Source organism: Ursus americanus, chromosome 33 (genome assembly GCF_024610735.1).
Source record: "Ursus americanus isolate L20-20 chromosome 33, mUrsAme1.1.p, whole genome shotgun sequence".
Lineage (NCBI taxonomy): Eukaryota > Metazoa > Chordata > Mammalia > Carnivora > Ursidae > Ursus > Ursus americanus.
In genome coordinates, this window is record NC_142159.1 from 5,265,856 (window position 1) to 5,286,941 (window position 21,086).

Here is a 21,086-nt window from a genome sequence, read left to right on the forward strand (position 1 = left end):
TTGTTCTGATTTTTAAAAATAAGTATATGGCATATTGTCTTATTTTTGTAAATGTACTATTTTATCTCCCTGAGAATATTACGGTCTGTCTCTCTTTTTTTGGTTTCTTTTTACCTTTGTTTTGATCCGTTTCTTTCTTGTTGGAGATTGTCCATTCCTATTAAGACTCAGGTCTTTAAAAGTTGATTGAAAGCTCTTTTTGATGGGGATAGCCATAGGATAATTTTGTTGGTCCCTTCAAGGGACTTTGGGGCAGTTTAATTTCTCCAGAGGACCCTCCGAACTCCTACCTCTTGGTTAGGACCTAGCCATTGGCTTTGGGTGTGTATGTGTATTTCACTTAATCCTCATTTTCCATCTGGACTCTCAGCTCCACAATCCTTATGCATGGTCTCCAAGGTTCCCCAGAGAAAATGCCTCCAGCCTTCTATAGAACTGTCCATGGCCCCTCACTTTGTGGGGCCAGGATAGAAGCTATCTCCTACATCACCTCCTCCCTTTCATCCCTCTCCAGCCCCACCTTCCATGGCGTCCAGCACCCAGCACATCCTGAGACTTTCAGGACTCTGCAGGAGAAAATTGTTTGCTTCTTGTCTCCTTCAGCGGGCTTCTCAGCATGACCTTCCCTTGCTCCACTGAGGTGTTTACCATTCCCCTATTACCATGACTTTGTATATGGTGGATGGGATTGCTGGCTTCTCCTAGTTTCACTGAGAATGGAGTTTGTATAGGTTTTCTTGCGCTCTTTCCTATTTGGGGGCAATTTCAAGAGAAGAGGGACAGAAACATCTTCACTCCACCATTGTAAAACCACAAGTCTGCATTAAGTAGGCATTATATCTGTATTAAGTCTACATTATCTTTTAATCCCCACAACTATTAACATTGCCATTAATAAAGCCGAGGTTTAGAGAGATTAAGTTCTCGACCCAAGGTCAACATTGGAAAGTGGTTTAGAACCCAGGTCTGGCCAAAGGGCAAATCAGTGCTTTTTCTCTTCCTCTCTCCTGCCTCCCAACAGCCTGAGATCAAGAGACGGTAGTAAACTATGGTCCAGCCTGGGGTTAATACTTGGAGAGACAATGTGAGGAAGCCCTTCAGGAAAGAAAAGGGCTCTTGAATTTGTCAGAACTCCTAGGTGACTAATGTCTCTCAGAGTCCATGGAGAATCGAGACTGTTGGCCAAGGAAATCAATAAAAAAAATAGTAACAATAAGATATACTAGAAATAGGGTCCAGCCTTGGGGGCAGGGGCTGAAGGACTTGGGGAGAAGCCTAGACTCAGACCATGGAGAAAGGGAGAGGGCCTAAGTCCTAAGAGAACTTAGAAATTGATTTCCATGTTCCCAGAAGGAAAGGCCAGTGAGGCCCATGGTGTCACACTGTGAGGGCAGGAGAAATGTTCTTGTGGGCACAGGGCTAAAGCCTATCCTGAGACATCGGTGATTTCCAGACCCTAGACTGTCATTGCCATCAGGATGGGACTCAGCCAGGGTGGGGTTGAGCTTTCAGATAACTGATAGGATTGATAATAGAGCAACTTAGAACTGATAGTGTTGGTCCGTCTTTTATGTGCATAGCTCATTTTTTTGACCCCAGAGTAGGTCCTTACAATAACTTGATATTTAATTTCAGCTTGTTAGAGTCCGTCAAAGGATGGCACATGGGTTTCATTTCACAGATCATTCCTGATCAGTGGTGGCTGCCTGGACCACCATGGGGAGAACGATTCTATGGCTTTGTACGGGCTCAGGGGACCCACCGCTTAGTGATGCGTGCCATGGGTGTGAGAGAGTCTAATATGCCTGCTGTTATCTCCTCTCCCCAGATTTGTACCCCCCACACATCTGGTCAGGATGCTCTCACCACCGTGATTCAAGTCACTGATAAAAGTTGATCGAAGTAGATCCAGGGGCAGTGGCATCACGTACAGTCTTGAGACTGGCCTGGAGCTTGGCACTGATAATACATCTGGATATCTCTGGACACAGTCAACCACATTTAGGATTGTTCTTGGCACTGATTTCCAGGTCACATTTTCCCATCTGGTGTCCAAGAGAGATTTTCTTTCCCTATGAAACAGTCACCCAAGGAAGGTGCTTTGCTTTCACGTCCACTCCTGAGATGCAGGAGCTGGGATGCTGGGAAGTGAGTGGGTCACAGAAGAGAAGCGGTAAGCCCCCACAGGTATGACCCCTGAGGTCCCGTAGTTAGACAGCAGTGCTTTGAGGACTCCAGCCTGTGGTCTCTTGTCATGGCCTGGGTTAACGCCGCGTCTCGTGCATGGGGGAAAGGAACAGTGACGAGGACACAGAGCATGACAAAAATAAGCAGGCACCCTCCGTTCCAAGCAGCTCACATGTTTATCATAAAATACAAACTTTCTAAAATTAAGTGTCTTACTTCTATTTTACCAACAACAACAAAAACAAAAATCACTCATGTCAGCTAAATACAGGTGCCTACGTGGTTGAGCAGGTGAGTATGACTGTGAGGGAGGTGCGTGTGTGGTGTGCAGCGTGTGGTGTGCGTGAGAGGGGCTGTGTGTGTGAGAGAGCTGGTCAACAGATGAGTCTGGGCTGGCTGTTTTCTGCTTGTGACCTGGTCGGAACCTTGGCTTTCCAAACCTCCGGCCACGCTGTTACAGAATCCAGAGTTCCAGAGCCCTTAGTCCTGACCCAAGGGCTAAGGTAGGAGGAGGGGGGACAGAAGATCATCTAAAAATTTATGCCATTCCCACTGGAGGAAAAATACGGGCTGTTCATCACGGGCCCGCCAGCCATCGAGCCGAACCTGGAAGAGAAAGAAGATGGACGTTGTGATGGAACTTCTGATGTTAGCAGAGATATTAGGAAAAGTACTATGTTAATTTTGTGGCTGTCAAGGACTGGAAAGATCATGACAGGCTTGGAGGCTAAATGTTTTAGCATAATAAAAAAGCTTTGGTTCTGAAAAAATAAAATATTAAAATGATACAATTGGAGAACAATATAGAGCTTCTTCTGTCACTTCCTTAGGACAAGGAGCCCTTGGCAGGCTGTAGGGACTGCCCCTATGGGCCCAGTGCTCTCTCCATCTCCAGGACCACATAGCAGGGAGCCTCTCTGGATCTGAGCACCTTACCTCTGGGCCTAAAGCCATTCGACGTGCCTGAGAGGACCAGGTGTGTCCTTCAGGAATTCCACAATATCAGAACTCAGGGCCATGCCCCAGGGTGAGATCCCAGAGTCTAGACAATCCCAGGGCTCCCTCTCCCCCTATCAGCACCAAGCTAAATCGGGCTCTCTGTTTCAACGCCAGTGCAAGGAATAAGCATTGAGACGTCACTGCATGCCTGGAGCTTTGCTTAGACCCTCAAGGAAGGAAGGGCTGAAAACATTTGAGCCTCACCTTCCAAGCGTAGAAATATGCACACTTCTGCTCCCCCCCGCCCCCGGCACCACTGCCGGTCATACTCCAAAAGACAGTTCAAAAGCCAACTCCTCTGTGACCTCTTCCTTGACCTCTCCAGATGGAATCATTTACTCACACTTCTGGGATCCTATAGCAATTTCTTCACCCATCTGCTAGGATGCTTTGAATGAATGGGAACAGAGCTCAGTACAAATTGCAGCAGAGCAAATGGCTAGATTTAGTCTAATCCAGGGATTCTCGGTCCCTTTTCAGCTGGGCAGATGCATATTTCAGATGTTCACGTTCACCACACCCTCCCATGAATTAATGAAACAAAAAAAGGGAGGGGGCGGGGGAGGGAAGAAGCGATGGGAGCGAACCACCGCATTCATCTGCGATGCCTCAGCTGGTATCGTATCTCTCGCTCTCTGCAAGTGTCATGGGCAAGCTAGGCTTTGGGTTGGTTTAATCCCCTTTTCATTAAATAAATTCCAGGACAGCAGGGACATTATCTAGACTGTTTGCCATTTTATGCCCAGGGCCCAGCCCAGGACCTGGCACGAGGGAGGTGCCTTGTAAACTATTATGCTGGCTGTAATCCCACCTCTTCTTCCCTCTTCTGAAACTCATATTGGAAAAGAACTGATTGAAAGTCACATTATTACAGGGATGCGCTGGATTCCGCTCTGATTTACAAAATAAAAAACCAGAACCCATACTTCAGCGTTTAATAATTATTGGTAACAAATTATTCAGGACACACCTCATAACTGATTGCCATGCCCCACGCATCTAGGCCATTCAGATTGGGAACTTCTGATGGGTTCACCTGCCAAGGGCATGGTCTGGACAGGATGTCCACTAGAGGGCCAGGAGGAGAGGTACCTCCGTGGACTAGAGTTATCAAGGAGTGCTTCCTGGAGGAAGAGGAAAAGCTTGAGCCTGGTGAACTATCCTGGTTTGCCTGCAACAGTTTCTACGCTGGCATTTCCAGGGTGTTTATGATTTGTGCTCCATTCAACTCTCAAACTTGTTACTGTTTGGAAGATAAATTGCATGATTATCCTGCCCCATGAACGTATGCAATTGACTTGGCAGAGGGAGGGGAGGGCTTGGCTCCTCCTTCCCTGAGCACCACGGGCTCCTTCCTCTCCCTCTTCATATAGTTTAGTCTCTTGGTTTGTTTCTTTGCTCCTGACCCTGCTTGTCTCCTGGGCTACACTCTCCCCCAAGGCCCTTGCATGCTTCCTGCCCAGTGCAGCCTCTTCTAGACCAGTTCCACCTACATCACTGGAACCCCGACACCACTGCTGTACTCCATTCCACTGCATCCCAGCCAGCGGTGCCCAGCGATCCCTCCCTCTCCTCCAGGAAACGCTTCCTCTCCTGGCCTTCTGTACTCCACGCTCACCTCTTTCTTTCTTTCTTTCTTTCTTTCTTTCTTTCTTTCTTTCTTTCTTTCTTTCTTTCTTTCTTCCTTTCCTTCCTTCCTTCCTTCTTTCTTCCCTTTCCTTTCCTTTCCTTTCTCTCTTTCTCTTTCTAAGATTCTATGTATTTATTTGACAGAGAGAGAGAGACAGCCAGGGAGAGAGGGAACACAAGCAGGGGGAGTGGGAGAGGAAGAAGCAGGCTCCCAGCGGAGCAGGGAGCCCTACAGGGGCTCTATCCCAGGACTCTGGGATCATGCCCTGAGCCAAAGGCAGGCGCTTAACGACTGAGCCACCCAGGCGCCCCCTCACACTCACCTATTTCTTCTCTCACCTCATTAACGCTCCCTCTTAGAGCCTCTGCTGGGTCCTCCGCACCTCCCCAAACTCCCTACACGTAGGAGGCCCAGGGCTCAGGCCTTGGGCCTCATCTCTTCTCCATGCACACATACGCCCTTGGCCAGCTCATCCCATCCCGTGCCTTTAAATATCATCTATATGTTAATGACTCCCAAATTCAAATTGCCAGCCCCAGCCTCTCCTCTGAGCCCCAGACTCACACACCCACCTGTCAACGGCCCCACCGTATGTTTAACGGGCATCTCAAACTTTGCATCTCCAAAACCAAACTCCATCAACAAACCCTTCACTAGTCATCTTGACCTTAGTATTTTGTTTTTTAATTTTTTAATTTTAAATATTTTATTTATTTATTTGAGAGAGTGAGCAAATGAGAAAGAGAGCAAGAGAGAACAGGAGTGGGGTGAGGGGCAGAGGGAGAAGCACACTCTCTGCTAAGCAGGGGAGTTCAATCCCTGGACTCCAGGATCATGACCTGAGCCGAAGGCAGACGCTTAACCCAATGAGTCACCCAGGCGCCCCTGACCTTAGTATTTTGGCATTGCCACTTGTTCAAATAAAAAATCGAAGAATCATGCTTGATTTCTCGCTCTTTCCACATCCTGCCATCATCAAGGACTGTCAATTTGACCAAGAAGATAAATACTCCAGATTTTTTCACTTATCGCCTTCCCACAGTCTCTGCCTTAGTCTACTCCGCCAGCACCTCTTTTTTTTTTTTTTTTTAAGATTTGTTTATTTTAGAGAGAAAGAGAGACAGAGAGAGAGAGAGTGGGGTCAGGGAGCAGAAGCAGAAGGGCAAAGGGGAAGGGAGAGGGACAAGCAGACTCTGCACCAAACAGGGAGCTCAACCCAGGGCTCGATGTGGGGCTCGATCCCATGACCCTGAGATCACGACCTGAGACCTGAGCTGAAACCAAGAGTCGGATGCTCAGCTGACTGCGTCCTCCAGGCCCCCCCACCCGCCAGCATCTCTTGCTCCAACAGCTGTCCGGGCTCCTATCCTGTGTCCCTGCATTAGCTCTTGCCCTGTGGTCCAGGCTCCATACATTGGCCCACATCACCTTCTTTAGACAGAGAATTAGAACGCGTCCTCGGCTGTTTAAAAGCTTTAATAGCTCCCCACTGCTCTTAAAAGAAAACTCCTCACCATGCCCACCAGGCCCTATCTAGTTTGACCCTGCTTCCTCTCTGATTTCAATTCCACCCACTCCCTCTCCTACTCACAGAGCTCCAGCTACATTCCGCACCTCGGGGCCACTGCCCAGAGCGCTCCTCACCCACATAGACTCTCTCATTTCATTCAAATCTCGGCTCAAGAGACATCCCTTCATTCTCTCGTTCCTTCCCCTCCCCCCAACCCCCTCACCTGACGTGTGTGTTACTTGTTTATTTCCTTATTGTTTATGTCTTCCCCTGGAATGAGAAAAGGAAAATCTTTGCATTGTTCCTTCCCTCCAGGAAGCCTGCCTGAAACAAATCCTCCTTGTGGGGGACACGGGCCTGCACCCCCCTTGCCCCACTTTTCTGACCTCACTTTCCTGACTTTCCCAACCTCTCAGCCACCAGCCCATCCTGCTGACCACTCCTCCCCCACGTCACTGCCCCCTGTGCCCACAGGGTCTCCGGCGGGCCCCAGGCTCTCTCCCACTTCCCATACAGCTCCTTCCTCGGCCTTTTGCTCGGGCTTTTCCACTCCCCGCCCCTCTGCAGAGGGCCAGAGACCAGGTGTGGACCCTCCACCCTCCGGCTCCCCGTTGGGGTTTTGCACCTGCGGACTGATGAGACTTTGCGGCCACACCCCCTCCCCAGCACAGCCAGTTCTGGCTTCTGCAGTCTTGCCTCCCTTGGGCCCAGTGTCACGGCGTGGAAGGGGAAGTTGTTGGGTGCAGGTCATGTCTTGATTCCACTGCTGTCTCGTAGAGTCTCACCCCCAAGGGAGATGAGAACTTCTGCTACAGACCCTCCAGTCACCTCCAGGCTGCACCCTGTCTTGTCTCCTGTTTCCTCCCCTCCACCCCATCCATGCACTCCAGCGTGCACAAATCTGCATTGGATCCCAGGCCTACCAGTCGGAGCCTTTAATAGCCAAGCCCAACCTCCCTTTCTAATCCTATTTTCCACCTTTTTCAGGGATAAATCAAATACTTCAAGCAGACGCCTTTTCCCCCCAGGCCCTAAGCTTTGCCACCCACCTTCCCATCTGAGGACTGGACCCTCCACCAGCTGCTACTCCCTGGAAACTCCCCACCCTGCAGACCCCCTGCAGACCACCCAGCAGGGGTGCTCCCTCTGTCCTTGGGCCACTTGGATGGTCCTCACTTTCTCCCAGCACGAGGTTGCACCCACATCTCATCCACTTTCAGTCTCTGAAGGGAGGAACCGTGTCCTAGTCATCTGGGGTTCCCTGCAGGCTACATTCGTGTGAAGCACATGAATTAACACAGAGCTTTCCAGGGTGGGTTGGATGAAATGCACCCTGATATGCTATACAAGAAAAGGGAAGAAAAGAGGGGGGAGAAGGAAAGAAGGAAGGAAGGGGGGGAGGAAGGAAAGGAAAAGAGAAAAAAAAAAGGAAAGAAAAGGGGTTGTGGATTTCATGTTCAAATAACTCTATCGAGCACCCCCGTGAACGTTTTCTATGAACCTTAGGAAATTAAACGATCTAAGAATTCCAACAGTTAAGAAACCTGTTTATCTTTGTTTCTCACGGCTTTTCCCAAACAGATCCGACCCTGGAAACCTCTAGCATGTAATCCTTTTACAAGGCGTTCAGGGGAAACACTGACTAAAAAGATGAGAGCCTGGGGACCCCCAGCTGATATCACACTGAGGGTCTGTGACGGCAGGTGGACAGGAAGGGAACCCATGTCAGGCTGGGGAATTTGTCTCTCATCCCATCAGCTGAGTTTCTCAAACTGGGGCACACGTTCCCCAGGGTGTGTGGAGACCCCGATCCTCAGGAGGGACGCGGCGCGCCCACCTCTCGGAGCAGGAGTACGAGCTCCGGATCGGCGGGGTGGGGATGCGCGGCCATGTGTTGTTCTGTGGAGACAATGAACGTTAATTTTTGGCTGACCAGCATGTAAAATTTGTGTGTGGGATTTTCAGCTAACATGTTGAGTTCGTGTTGGCTGCTTGCTGCGAAGTCCCTGTCCTCTGCTGTTTGGGTGGAAAAGCGTGAGCAGCCGTGATGAGCAGCGGAAGCCGCTTCCGCAGGGCCGGTTACAAAGTCAATGGGATGTTGGAGAGATTGGCCTGGGAAGGAGCTCAGGGTGCAGCAAGTGGGGGGAGGGAGCTGTAAGAAGCCTACCTGGCCGTGTCCTGTTGTAAAGCAAGCACACGGGTAAAGGCAGATGCATCTCGCTCTGCCACCTGCCACATGCGACAGACAGGGTACCCGTCGTCCACTGCCCCTGTGCAGCTACGTTTCTGCAACCAGACCGTGGGGTGCCAGCCCCATCGTGGGCCTACGAGAGGGGCCCACCAGGCCCCAGACCAGCCTCACCTCCCCACCAGGTCCGTCCAGAACCCACATAGCCTCTGGACAGGCACAGCTCCTCCCTCCCCTCAGCCACGGAGCATAGGTACCAAGAACGTGCCATCGAGGCCCACCCGGCAGGCTCCCCTCCCCTCCCCGGCAGCTTTCGGGATACAGGGTGGACTTCCAGTGTGGGCTGAGGACTCACCCGTACGCCTGGGGGACGAGGTACTGTGGCCCGTCTCCGGCCATGGGGGAAGGGTCCCGGGGGTTGGTGGACAGCTTTGGAGGTGTCCTCTGAGGGTACGGGTAGTTGGGCTGGACGAAGGGGATGTAGCTCAGCAGGGGAGTGTAGGAAGAGCGGAAAATCTGCTGGCCCATCTGCTGTGGATTGTACGGCGCCACCTGCAGGTCAGAGACGAGAGAGGGGCTGGGTCCAGTGCTTCCTGGCTCTAACCCCAACCCCAACCCCAGCACCTGTGCCCCTCCGTCACTGTGGGGGTATAGAAGGCACTGTGTTGGGATGCCAAAAGCACAGGGCTCGGCTGCTGCAGCATGCCTGGCAAGATACGGGATTTATCTGAGCCTCGGTTTCCTCATCTGTAGAATGGGCAAACACTCCCTTCACTGTACGGAGACTGAGTCCGTTCATGAACGTAAAGAGAGTGGTGCATAGTAAATAGCAAATAAATTTTATTTCCCTTCTCTTCCCTGCCTTCCTACCTCTTCCTCTGTCAATAAGCATCCCAAAAGCCCTTGTTCATTTTTAAGTCTTTTACTATCTCAAAAAAGGCTGTAGAGATGTATACGTCCCTGGCTTCTGTCTCAACAGACTCCAAGTTCAAGACAGCCCGGCTCAGTGGAAATGCCTGTGCCCGGTGATGGGGATGCCTTGTATCCGCACCGCCCCGTAGGGCAGCCGCCAGCCCCGCGTGGCGATCGGCTGACCAATTAAACTGCGGCTGCTGTAAATGAGGAACTGAATTGTAAATTTTACTTAATTTTAATTGATTTAAATGTAAGTAGCCACACGAGGCTAGTGGTTACAGTATTGTCCAGTGTGAGTCTAGGAGAAAGGGCAATGGGACTCAGCTCAAACTCTAGAGAAAATCAGGAACTCAGCGGGGTTTTGGACGCTACCCAGACCTGTCTCCCACCAAGAACCTGGGGTCCCACTATCTTGCCCTTGACAAACCAAGGATCCCGTCTGTCTTATCTACTGATATCTTCTCAGCCCTAAGACAGTGCCTGGCACACAGCAGCTGCTCAATAAACATGCTCAATGAATGAATGGAAGAAAGAAAGAGAGAGAATGAGGAGAGAGTAAAGAAGAGGCCACTAAGGGTCTGTTTGAATACCTAAAGTGATGGGGAGCTCATTACATTCCAGGCACTGTATTCTCCTACTGACACCTCCAAATGTCAGAAAAACCTCTCTTGTATGGAGTTGACATCCATCCTCCTGGACGCTGGAAGGAGTTTCAGTCAAAACTGGGGAAACTTCTGGGCTTCCTCTTTAAAAGCAAGAGTCTGGGGTCCGAGTCACGTAGGGATTCAGCACACTGACAGCCCTCTCTCACCCTACATGTCCTTATCTAATTAAAAAAAAAAAAAAGTCACAAAGGCTAGGGCTTATTGAGCACTTAGGACGTGCCAGGCCCTTCCTCTGGATTCTCTCATTTAAACCCCAAACAGCTTGTGAGCAGGACCCCTACTATTCCCATTCTAGAGATGAAGAAATGAGGTTCAGAGAAGTTGACCTCGCATAGTAATTGCTCCAAGTGTCTGGGTTGCAGTCGGAACCCCCAAGGCGTGAGCCTGGTGCTCGTGCCCCTGTATTGCACCTCTACACCTATTCCTTCTAGAAGCCCAAGCCCCCCCCCCGAGGCCTTCCCCATGTCTCCCCCCAAGGGACAGGGAGGACCTGATGATGCTGGACATGGGCACCAAAACCCCAAGATGACGAGCTAAAGGTCCGAAAGAGCCAAGAGCTCACAGAGAGAACCCAGGGAGGCACCTCCCAGGACAGACGCAGGAATGACAGAAAATCCCCCTGGTTTTCTTAGAGGCTGGGGGGGCGGGGGGCAGCAGAGGCCCGGACCTGGGAGGGGCCTGCCGGCAGGATAGAGGAGATGCAGGTCCTAGAGCTCACATGAGTCCCTACCTGCGTGCACCTGGTAAACACCATAAAGCAGGCGTGTATGCTGCCCTCGCACCGTCTCTGGCATGTACTTTGCTGACAAAAGCAATCATAGAACAGGGTGCCCAGAAGCCACATTTGTATAAAATGTTTGTAGAAATAGATGCCACTGGAAAGACACTGAAGGAACCAGCAACAGTAACTGCCTCTGGGATTTTTCTATTTTGCACCGTGTTCTGATACTCCTTTTTCAGATACACGCACATACGTGAGGCTGTGTCAACACGCTCGCTCCGGAGCTAGGGGACCTACTGCTTTTTGCGGGGCGGGAGGGACCGGCGGAGACCCTGTGAGCCACACTCTCTCACCTCTATCCTTCTTGAGGCTGCAGAGCCCCCGCTGCTAGAAAAGCAGCTCTGGCCCACATCATAAAGTAGCCTATACCTATGGGCTCTTCTCTACTCTCTGGAACATTCCAACATACTTCAAGTCAGAGGTACAGTTTGCTCCCTGGGGGCAGGAAAGAGGCCGAGGAGTGTGAGTCTGAGCGTGGGGTGTGTCCACCTGTGTGTGAGGGGGGCAAGGCCAGCCTGGGGAACGCAGTGTGGGGTCAGCCTCTCCCCTCACACCCCCATTTCTGCCCCAAGACTTTCACTGTCTCGGAATACGCGTGGCGTGGGTCACTTAGCAGCACGCATATACCTACATCTTCCTTTGTGTCTCTGCGAGGGTCTGTGTGTTTTTGTGTATCTGTGTACAAGAGGCCGTAAGCCGTGGTCATTGGCAGCACGGACTGTGAAGCTAGGCTGCCCAAGGTCAGACCCCAATTCCGCCATCATGTAATTTTCAAGCAGATATCTGCTCCTGGCCTACCCGTGGAAGCAGGGTGCCAGATTCAGCAAAAGAACAAACAAAGAAGACATCCAGTTAGGTCTGCATTTCAGATAAACAGCAAAACATTTTTTAAGGTAACTATGGCCCATGCACTGTCTGGGGCTTCCTTATACCAAAACTTGATTCGCCATCTACCTGGAGTGTAACTGGATGTCTTCTATTTTAACTGACAACCTGACACAGAAGGAGAGGACTCCCCAGTCCCACCGATGCCAGGCAAAACCACGGGATTTCCTTCGGCCCGCGGAAGGCAGGTGCACCCGGCCATGTGCTAACGCCAAGCTGCGGCTCTCAGAAGCAGCGGGTGTTCCCGCTCACCCCTCCCTCTGTCATCCACCCGGCAGCAGCAAAAGCTACTGCTTCTTCAGCCTGGTCCCCACAGGGAGACACATGAAACAGGCTTGGACCCAAAATAAATACTTCCTGTTGAAAGTCTCTGAGGTGCTGAGGCTGTCTGTTGCCACAGCAAAAACTAACACGTCCGTTAACTTTATGGCCTTGTGCACGTTATTTAATCTCTCTGTGCCTCAGTTTCTTCATCTCTAATCTATTACACAGGGTGGCCGTGAAGTTCGTGCAGATAAAGCCCTTGGAGAAGGGCTGGGACGCACGGAGGGCCAGGGAAGTGCCAGCGCTTAGCCCCTGGGGACACTGGTTTGTTTCCACGTGCATGTTGGCCTTTGTGTCTGCTCTCTGGGGCCGAGGGCAGACCAGAAAGCCGGGCTAGTGACCGGCTGGACCAAGACGAGGAAGCCGATGTGCTTCAGACCGGAGGGCCCTCGCAGAGCTGGGACAGAGGTGAGGAGGTTTTCTACTCACCTGTCGGTGGTAACAGCCCAGCTGGGGGAGCACGGTCTGCTGATAGGGCATCCTGGCTCCGCGCTGTGGGTACAGGCCCTGCGGGGAGAAGGGGGAGGCTCAGCATGGGGGGCGGTAAAGGGTTCCTCACCAGAGAGCACCAGCCGCTCGGCCCAGCTTCCCGCTCACAATGCCTGGATGGCCAGCCGGCCCGGGGCCGTCCCACCACGCTGCTGGCCAGACCCACCCGTTGCCTGCCCGGCCACCAGGCATAGCAGGCACAACTCACACCACACAGGAAGCCCCTGCTGAGCAGGATTCATAGCCTTTTGGGGGAGTATTTAAGGTAAAACCTTGAGGGACCTGAATGCCTCTTGAATCCCAGATCTGCCCCCTTGCTGACTGTGTGACCTTGGGAAAGTCACTTCACATCTCCGAGCCTCTTTTCCCTTGTCTATAAAATCATGCATGTTCAAACCAGTAAGGCCTGTGAAGGTAGCCGAATTATCTTTGTTGTTACCTATACGCTTTTTCCATGCCTTTCCCCAAACGTCCTGCCCCAAGACGTGCAGTATCGCCGTGCATGGTGCGTACGCGTGTGTGGGCCTGCATCCAGCTTACTGAAGCGCATCAACACGTGTGTTCCACTGGTGTCTGCAGCTGAGCGTTTCGGGAGCATTCGTTTGGGTCGTTGCTGGTGTGTGTCTATGTGCCCATGCGGACACCTGTGTCCTCACCTTCTGATGAGGACTGGCAGGAAGATAAATGAGTTCGTGCATCTAAAGGGCTTAGAGCCGTGCCCGGCACGTAGGAAGGGTTCTGCGAATGTTAGGTATTTTCAGCATCTCTCCCTGCTCCCCCACCTTGAACAGGCGGTCCGGCAGCTCAGCCAAAGGGGAACTTTTACTACCTTTAATAAAAGTAGAACCTTTATTCAGAACTCCGTCTGGGGCGGCCTTGTGTGCCCATGTGTGTACACACACACACACACACACACACACACACACACACGCTGGCTTCTGTGGGTGGGGTCAGATCGTTGCCTCTCCCGGCTCAGCCTGCCTCTACCTGCCAATTCACAGTTACCTTCTAAGAGGCAGCTCAAAGCACCCCTCAGGCCAGTATTCTTTCTAGAAGATTCCGAACCTTGAGATGGTGCCCCATTCTGGGTTCAGCTTGTGCCAATTATCAAAGTGTTGATGGCTGACACTATGCCCTTGATGACTTCCTCAGCGCCCATGGGCTCCTCATCAAAGGTGCAGAATCCCTGAGATGGGGCCCCATCTTCCAGGTCCCCGAGTGTACATATTCTCTAGAACCTTCCCTGGCTCTCTGCTGCCAGGCAACTGACACAGACCGTGGTTGGGCCACTCCCAGTTCCACCAGCCCCTTCACCTGCAACCAGAGCACCTGCTCCCCTTTTCTCCAAGCCCCGCGGCCCCGGGGCAACCCCACTCACCACCGTGACCACAGCCTGGTCTCTGTCACCCCCACCAAGGCCTACACCTGAACAGAGCAGTCAGACAGACGGGGCCGCCCCACCACTCCAGTGCACAGCGAGCTCTGAGGGCAGGTTGTGTGCGCCCTCCTCCCTCCCTGGCAGCCGAGGCTCTGCGGCACACAGCCAGCTCCCACGGGCCACCACCCTCCCCGCGCCTGGGCTGGGCTGCCCCTGGGGCCTGTGCGAGACAAACAGCCCCCCGCCCCTGCTCCGTCCTGGACAGATTTTCAGGAGACACTATCTGGCTTTGAGGACACTCCTAGTTGTTCAAATCGCAGTTTTGCCATTCCATAAAATCACAAGCAAGGGTGAATAAACATTCGTTCTTCTTTGCTTGAGGTCACGGCCTCTTCCTACCTTTCCTTCTTAACTGGGAACAGAGCTCCTTTATGCCAAGCACCCAGGAGCCTCTGGAGCTCCTTGGTGCCGCGGACTTAGTCTTCCATGGCTCTGCATCGCTCCACAGTGGAGCTCTGAGTAAACTGGATTCGGGACCTCATCTTTATTCCTCACGCCAAGCAGGCAAAGAGGCTAGGATAGGCCATTCCCTGTTTCTCCTCTCGGTTTCCTCAAGGTCTGGGGAGCTCCCTGACCCTGTTTCCTAGGAAGATCAGGGCTGAATCATACTAAAAACCAATACCCGTATCGTACTTCAGACTTTTCAAAGCCTTTTCTCACCCATGGACTCAATTAACCTTACAACCGAGGCAAGTACATGCCGTCACTGCCGCCGCTGTCAATTATAATGAGCCCATTTCACAAGCGAGGAAACCAGGGCTCAGAGGATTTCGCTCAGTCTAACTTGCCCAGAGCCACACTGCTTGAAAACAGCAGATTTCTTTAAACGGGAGTCTGCCAATTCCAAAACCTGCCTTCCTTTTCTTATGCTAGGCGCCTTGATGAGCCGTCTCGAAGCTGGATGGCATTATGAAATCATGAGAAGCCGGGAGAAGGTAAATCACCCCGTTCTCCATCGCTACCTGGGAGGCTCAGCTTCTCTAGCTGAGGCCAGGAAGCCTCGGGGGCAGCTGTGCGTGGCCAACACCAGCATCTCTGGAAACAAAGGACCTTCGTGCTCCCATAATACGTTCGAATCTCACTCCCTCCAACAAGTCAAGCCAGAAGCAGCTGACATAGCAGGGAGCCACGATCCGCTCTTTCTAAAGCAAGCCATCGTGCATCAGCTTCATATGCGGAGCCCCGAGTGCCCTTAGAGTGAATCGGTTTACACTACATAGAATTATGCAGTCGCTTCTCTTTCAGAGGTGGGGTGCACACGGTGCCGGTCTCCGATTTGCGCCTGACGTGGGCTGGACCCTGAGCATCTCAGTCATCTTTGAATGCCCTCACCTGGCCGATGCTCGGCTTGTGGTCAGGGTGGAGCAAAGGTTTTAAATTACTTAAATGAATGAGTAAACACATAAATAAAAATGAACACGTCGGTGAGTAGGTGAATAAAGGACTGAACACTGAAGAAGCAAACACAAAAACGCCAGGTAAGGCGTACTGGAGAAGAGGTTGGTGAACGGATGAGGGTGCAAACAGGGCACTTCGCTCAAAACCTGGGTAAGGACTAGACGGATATGGGACGGACGCGTGCTGGCTTCCCCCTCCACCACGAGGTTCTCCGTCCTGCAAGAGGAGAGGGTGGGCACTTTTCCCCTTTAGCAAACAAACAAGCAAAAAGACTTGAAAACAAAACATCAGAGAGAAAGAGACTTTGCTAAACTCCATGAGCTTCTGTTTAAGCTTCTGGGGCTAGTCTGGTGGCCCAGCTCGGAGAGGCGCTGTGTGGGGTAGAGAAGATCCGCCTTCCGCACAGGGGACATCTAAGCCATAAGGCTTGCCGCTGTGTCGTGAAAGAGGAAATAACACAGGGACCCAAGGAGTAGTGGGTGCAGAAGGGGCACAGAGACCAGACAAGACTATTTGCAGGTGTATTGACTTCTCTGCGTGCCCTCTCTATGCTTTGGCGGGCCAGCCTGGGCAACAGGCTCCCAAGGACCTGGGTGTGCAAGTCGGTGTGTCCCGCCCATACACCTACATGCCATTCTGGAGAGGAGTTGGGCAGGGGCCAGAAGACTAAGAAATCTCAGATGCTGAGCGCCTTTCCTGGAGAAACCAAGCACTACTTAAAGGGACTGTGAAAGCTGTTGAATTGGACCAAGGTTGAAACTAGAGTGGACATTGATTTGATTTTTTCCCCCTCCTCCTGCCCAGTGGGCGGCAGCTCTTAAGGGAGATTGACTTAAATAGACAAACTAAAGAAACTACATTTTCCTGCCTAAATAAGCTCCATGAGTAAAATTTCCAGCCCTGCCCCTCGTGTCTCACGAACCCCTTTGTGTCTGGTCCCTAATTCCCCTTAGACTAGGAGCCCAAGACCGAGAATGCGCATCAGACCCCCTGAGCTGGTACAAGCTAACGCGACTCCGATGCCGTTTAAAGAAGGTGGCCGTACGATTTGGCATCCACACCAGAACACCTGAGAGCGAAAAGGGGGTGCTTTTAACAATTACGCTGGGACAAAAGACCAAAACCAGGCCAGTCCTGAGTACTCTGGGACACATGTGATCCCACTCTAAAGGAAGTCATGGCAGGGGGATGGGCAGCAAGGACTATGGCCTCGTCCTCTGCTGGGAGCCCCAGCACTGCACCTGCCAACACCAGCAAAGGGGATCTGGAATGCTCAGCACAGAGTGAGCTTGGCTTCAGACAACGGAAAATTTAAGTGTGTGTGTGTGTGTGTGTGTGTGTGTGTGTGAACCAAGTAGTTGGTCTGCTGTGGCCACAGTGAAGAAAATAACAAGTCAAAGGCCTCTTTGTGAATCAGGCTCCCTGCAAGCCACCGCTTCTCCATGGCTTGAACCGGGGCAGCCCAGCCCGGGACCCGCTCACTCACCTGATACTGTGTGAAGGTGGAGTGATTGGCGAACACGGGCGGAGGCGGGTAGTTCAGATTGAGCCAGAGCGGCTGGTTCGGGGTGGCTGAGGTCAAGGCCGTAGCCAAGCGCGGGGTGAAAACATTCCCTGTGTACTTGAGGTTGCTCTTGTCGGCCACCGTCACAGGCGGGTTAACTGTCAGTCAGAGAGGGAGAGCATTTCAGTGATCGAGGAAGGAAGAGGCCAGCACGCCCTCAGCACCATGCCTACCCCGGGATTCACGTTCTCAGATGTCAGGTCCTTTAAGCTCCAAGAGGGTTGTTCAAAGTGTGGGTGACTTTCCAACTACAGGAAAACCTCGTTAGCACACACCTGGCCAATTTGGAAGAGGTGCGAATCCCAGCATGGTCTGGCTTAGAGCTCTTTCTCCATCATTCGCTAGTAAAGGAGGTGGTTTAGCAAGAGAAAACAATAAGCCAGGTTGCTAGGGCTATAGTTCACCTACATAGAAAACCAAATGCTTTTGGGTGCTTTACAAAAATCCAGCTTTATACCAACAGTTGCTATGCCGTTGGAATTCACTCTTACCAAATTATTAAAGCAGCCCCCCGAGTTCATATACTTGGCGACACCGAGGACCTTACCCAGGTTGTTCTATCTACACTGGCATCTTTTTTTTTTTTTTAAACTCTTAAACATTACGTAATTGACACGGTATGGCCCCAAATTCGTCTGAATGAATGAGATTTGGCTGGGTGGTTCTAGGATATGAATCCTAGATTCTCTCCCTCTGGTATCTGTCCTGTGGGCTTACAGAGTCAGAGATGGGACCTCAACTTCCCCTTATGGGCCTCTTTTCGGGGAAAGGAGGTGTGACTGAAACAGTTGTAGGGAGAGAAAGCAGGGCCATGGATAATCTTAAAGTAGAAATAATCTGAAGCGTGGATTTTTTTTTTTTTTTTTTTGGATTGAGCCACCTGAGGGGATATGATGTATGCTGGCTCGGGGCTGTATTCGAACTGACCACTAATGACACCCCTGGGACCCTGCAATTCACCTGCATTTCTCCAGCAGTTGCACTCCTGATAAGGGACATGGGAGAGAGTCATGTCCCCCATTTTATGAGTTCAAAAACTGATGCCCAGGGGCGCCTGGGTGGCACAGCGGTTAAGCGCCTGCCTTCGGCTCAGGGCGTGATCCCGGCGTTATGGGATCGAGCCCCACATCAGGCTCCTCCGCTATGAGCCTGCTTCTTCCTCTCCCACTCCCCCTGCTTGTGTTCCCTCTCTCGCTGGCTGTCTCTATCTCTGTCAAATAAATAATAAAATCTTTAAAAAAAACAAAACAAAAAACTGATGCCCAGAGGAAGCCAGTGACTTGCCCATGGATGAGACAGAGCCACCACAGGCCTACGAGAGTTTCTGGAATCCCTCCACTGACTCTCCCCTAGGCAGGGTCAGCTTACGTTTCAGCTCCAGCCCGTCCACCTCCACTTTGCTGCGAAGCTTTAGTTGCCCGCTTGGGTTTTTGGTGGCCCCAAGAAACTCATAGAACAGATTCTTCTCGGCCGGCCATGCAGGCTTCTTGGCTGGCAGGGCCACGGACACGGAGCCCACGGGGTCACTGCAGCCCTCCTCCCCACAGGTGTCCTTCCGGCTCGGGGGCCACTGACTGAGAAAGAGGCTCTCTCGACCCTTGGTCGGCTCCTTGACGCCGGAGTTCCATTCTACAGCAGGAGGGAAACAGAGTCAATGGCTCTGGGAGGCCACGTGCTGGATGCGGGGAGCACTTTCTTGTGGACAAAGGGACAGGTCCTCCCTAGCACACGCCTGGGGCTCCAACCACTCTGGGCTCTCCCTTCCAGCCCAAGCCAGTCCTAGTCTCCTCCCTGAAGCCTTCGCGGACCATGGCCCATTGCAGCCCTCCCCTATCATGCGTGCATACGTGGGTCCGTCCGTCCATCCATCCATCCATCCATCCATCCATCCATCCTTCCTTCCTTCCATCCATCCAAACTTCCTTCCTTCCAATTACCTTTCTTATCTTCTCTCCCTTTCTTTCCTCCCTCCCCCCTTCCTCCCTCCCCTTTTCCCTGCTTTCTTTCCTTTCTACATTTTTCTTTCCTCTCTCCCTCTTTTTTTTCCTCCTTCTATCCATCCTCAGTGCCAAGCTTGGGATACAGAGCTGCCTTCAGGGCCCTCCCCACACCAGCTCCGTGGGGGAGACACGGATTCCTACAGAACACGTGGTCTAGCTGAAGTCCGGCCCCTCACCGTGGACTCTACTCCCACTTTGTTGCTCACGGGTGATCCAGCCCGTTTGGCAGCGCCAGGCCCTGACCTGAGTACTGAGGACACTGATGAGTCAGAGCCAGACTCAGCCCTGCAGGAGCTCACAACAAGGAGGGAGAGAGACAGACCCAGAAATAGCTCCAGGACAAGGCAGATGGGGACCATGAGGTGACAGAGGGACACAGTGGGAGAAGACGGTGGCTGAGACGGCTTCAATCAGAAAGGGTCAGAGGGTTTCCAGAAAGAAGTGGGCCTTCCGTGAGGCCTCGCGTCCAGGAGTAGGGGGAGATGGCTCGGCAGGCGCAGGCATTGGAGAGACACCATGAGTGCATGTCCCCGCAGGGCATGAGGTTGGGGCCAGGCCTGGGTCTCTCTGCAAACAGACGGAGTGGTCCCCTGGTGTGAGGATGCTGCCTGGACCATCCCAGGACCCTCCACGGCAGTGATTTTTCACCTAGATTTCCTTTCGAGCAAAGGGACTTGTTCTTCAAGCAAAATTAACTATGGGTGAAATTGTATATATGTGGGTTTGTTTGTTTTTAAGGAAATGTCTGGTTGAAGGAGAGCTCTTCACTCCCTTCCCAGCCTGGAGGCTTCGCAGGTCTCCATGGAGCTCGGCTGGGAAACAGCCCTGGACACACAGCAGGCCCCTCCGGTCGTTCGTGTAGCGGCTGGACCAGAGGACCCGCGCCTACTGTCACCTGTTGGGCATGGATCCGATCCCTCCAGCCTGGGCCCCCACTGCAGCCCAGTGGTCCTGTGGGTGTGGAGGGGACTAGGCCTGCCCTCCTAGCACCATCCCAGCGAAGGAAAGAGTGCTCTAGCCTGAGCCAATTTAGAAGAAAATGACATTTTTAGCAAAACATGTCCCTAGAGTCTCTTCCAAGAGTTTCTCTGGTTGCCAAGTTTAGCCCCCAGCCAGTGTGCTGAAATAACAGTACCCACTAATAATAGCCCTTTCCCCAGAGACCCACACACCTGCAGTCTCTCACACACCTCCCGTTGCCTTGAACACGCCTGCCACTCACTCAACTCCAAAGCTCCGTCTTCAATGTCTGCGCGCGCGCACACACACACGTTCTTGCCTGTCGTTTCTCTGCCTCACTTATATGTGCACGAGGCACACTAGACACACACAGACACAAACACACAGATACACTCAGATGCACCCACACCCTACCCCTGTAAAACACACCTACACCTGTAACACTTCCCGTGGCACACCTTTGCCCACACATCTATACCCACGGACATGCACAGAGTGGGGAGGGTGGGTGGGACGGGACGACCTCCCAGCTGGCAGCCCCATCCCTGAGAGAGCTATCCGGTGTCCTTCCTGGAGAAGGAGGTGGCAGGAAAGTCCCACCCTCTGGGCGGGGCTCCACCCTCACACACACAGCTCCCAAAAAGCCCACTGGGTCCCAGAGACCTTCCCAGGACCCAGAGTCCAGCTTGCTGACCCCAGTTCTGATTCCTCAGCCTTCCCATGATGTTCCAGAACACAGAACATGCACCTCTTTTCTTCAGGGGATGGATTTGGGCCCTCCCCACACTGCATCTCACTTATCCAACCATGCTCACAGCCTGGGGGCCATGTTTTGTTCTTTGATCAACTCTCCTAAAGACTGCTAACTGTAGGCAAATGCCTCCGCCATCAGTCTGCCTTGGAACCGTCCAGTCTGATGGCTGGATCAGAACCTGGAGGTAGGGTGGGGAGATCTTGGGCTCTTGGGAAAGGGACTCCTCAGTTAGCAGGTGGAAACACTGTTCGAAGGCTCAGGAGTCCCAGGGAACAAGCCCAGGGCCGACAGTCTGAACGACACGTGGAGAGTTTGTGAGCGAGGACCCGTCCTCATGGTCAGAACAGGTGCCTCCACTGGAAGCCAGATGACCCCAGCTGCTAATCCTATTTCTCTCCT

General features: G+C 52.3%; 1 protein-coding gene across 2 annotated transcripts in view; it reads right to left on the reverse strand.

Annotated features, from left to right (window-relative positions):
- Nucleotides 1–2,344: 2,344 nt before the first annotated feature.
- C33H1orf94 (chromosome 33 C1orf94 homolog) overlaps nt 2,345–21,086 on the reverse strand; it is a 41,060-nt gene continuing 22,318 nt past the window's right edge. For both annotated transcript variants that reach the window (XM_045782624.2, XM_087858412.1), the window contains 5 exons: nt 18,342–18,602; nt 16,896–17,071; nt 12,514–12,591; nt 8,870–9,066; nt 2,345–2,793 (listed from right to left, as the gene is read on the reverse strand). In XM_045782624.2, coding sequence (XP_045638580.1) covers nt 2,718–2,793; nt 8,870–9,066; nt 12,514–12,591; nt 16,896–17,071; nt 18,342–18,602 — 788 coding nt within the window. In that variant the 3' untranslated portion in view covers nt 2,345–2,717. The remainder of the gene's footprint in view (nt 2,794–8,869; nt 9,067–12,513; nt 12,592–16,895; nt 17,072–18,341; nt 18,603–21,086) is intronic.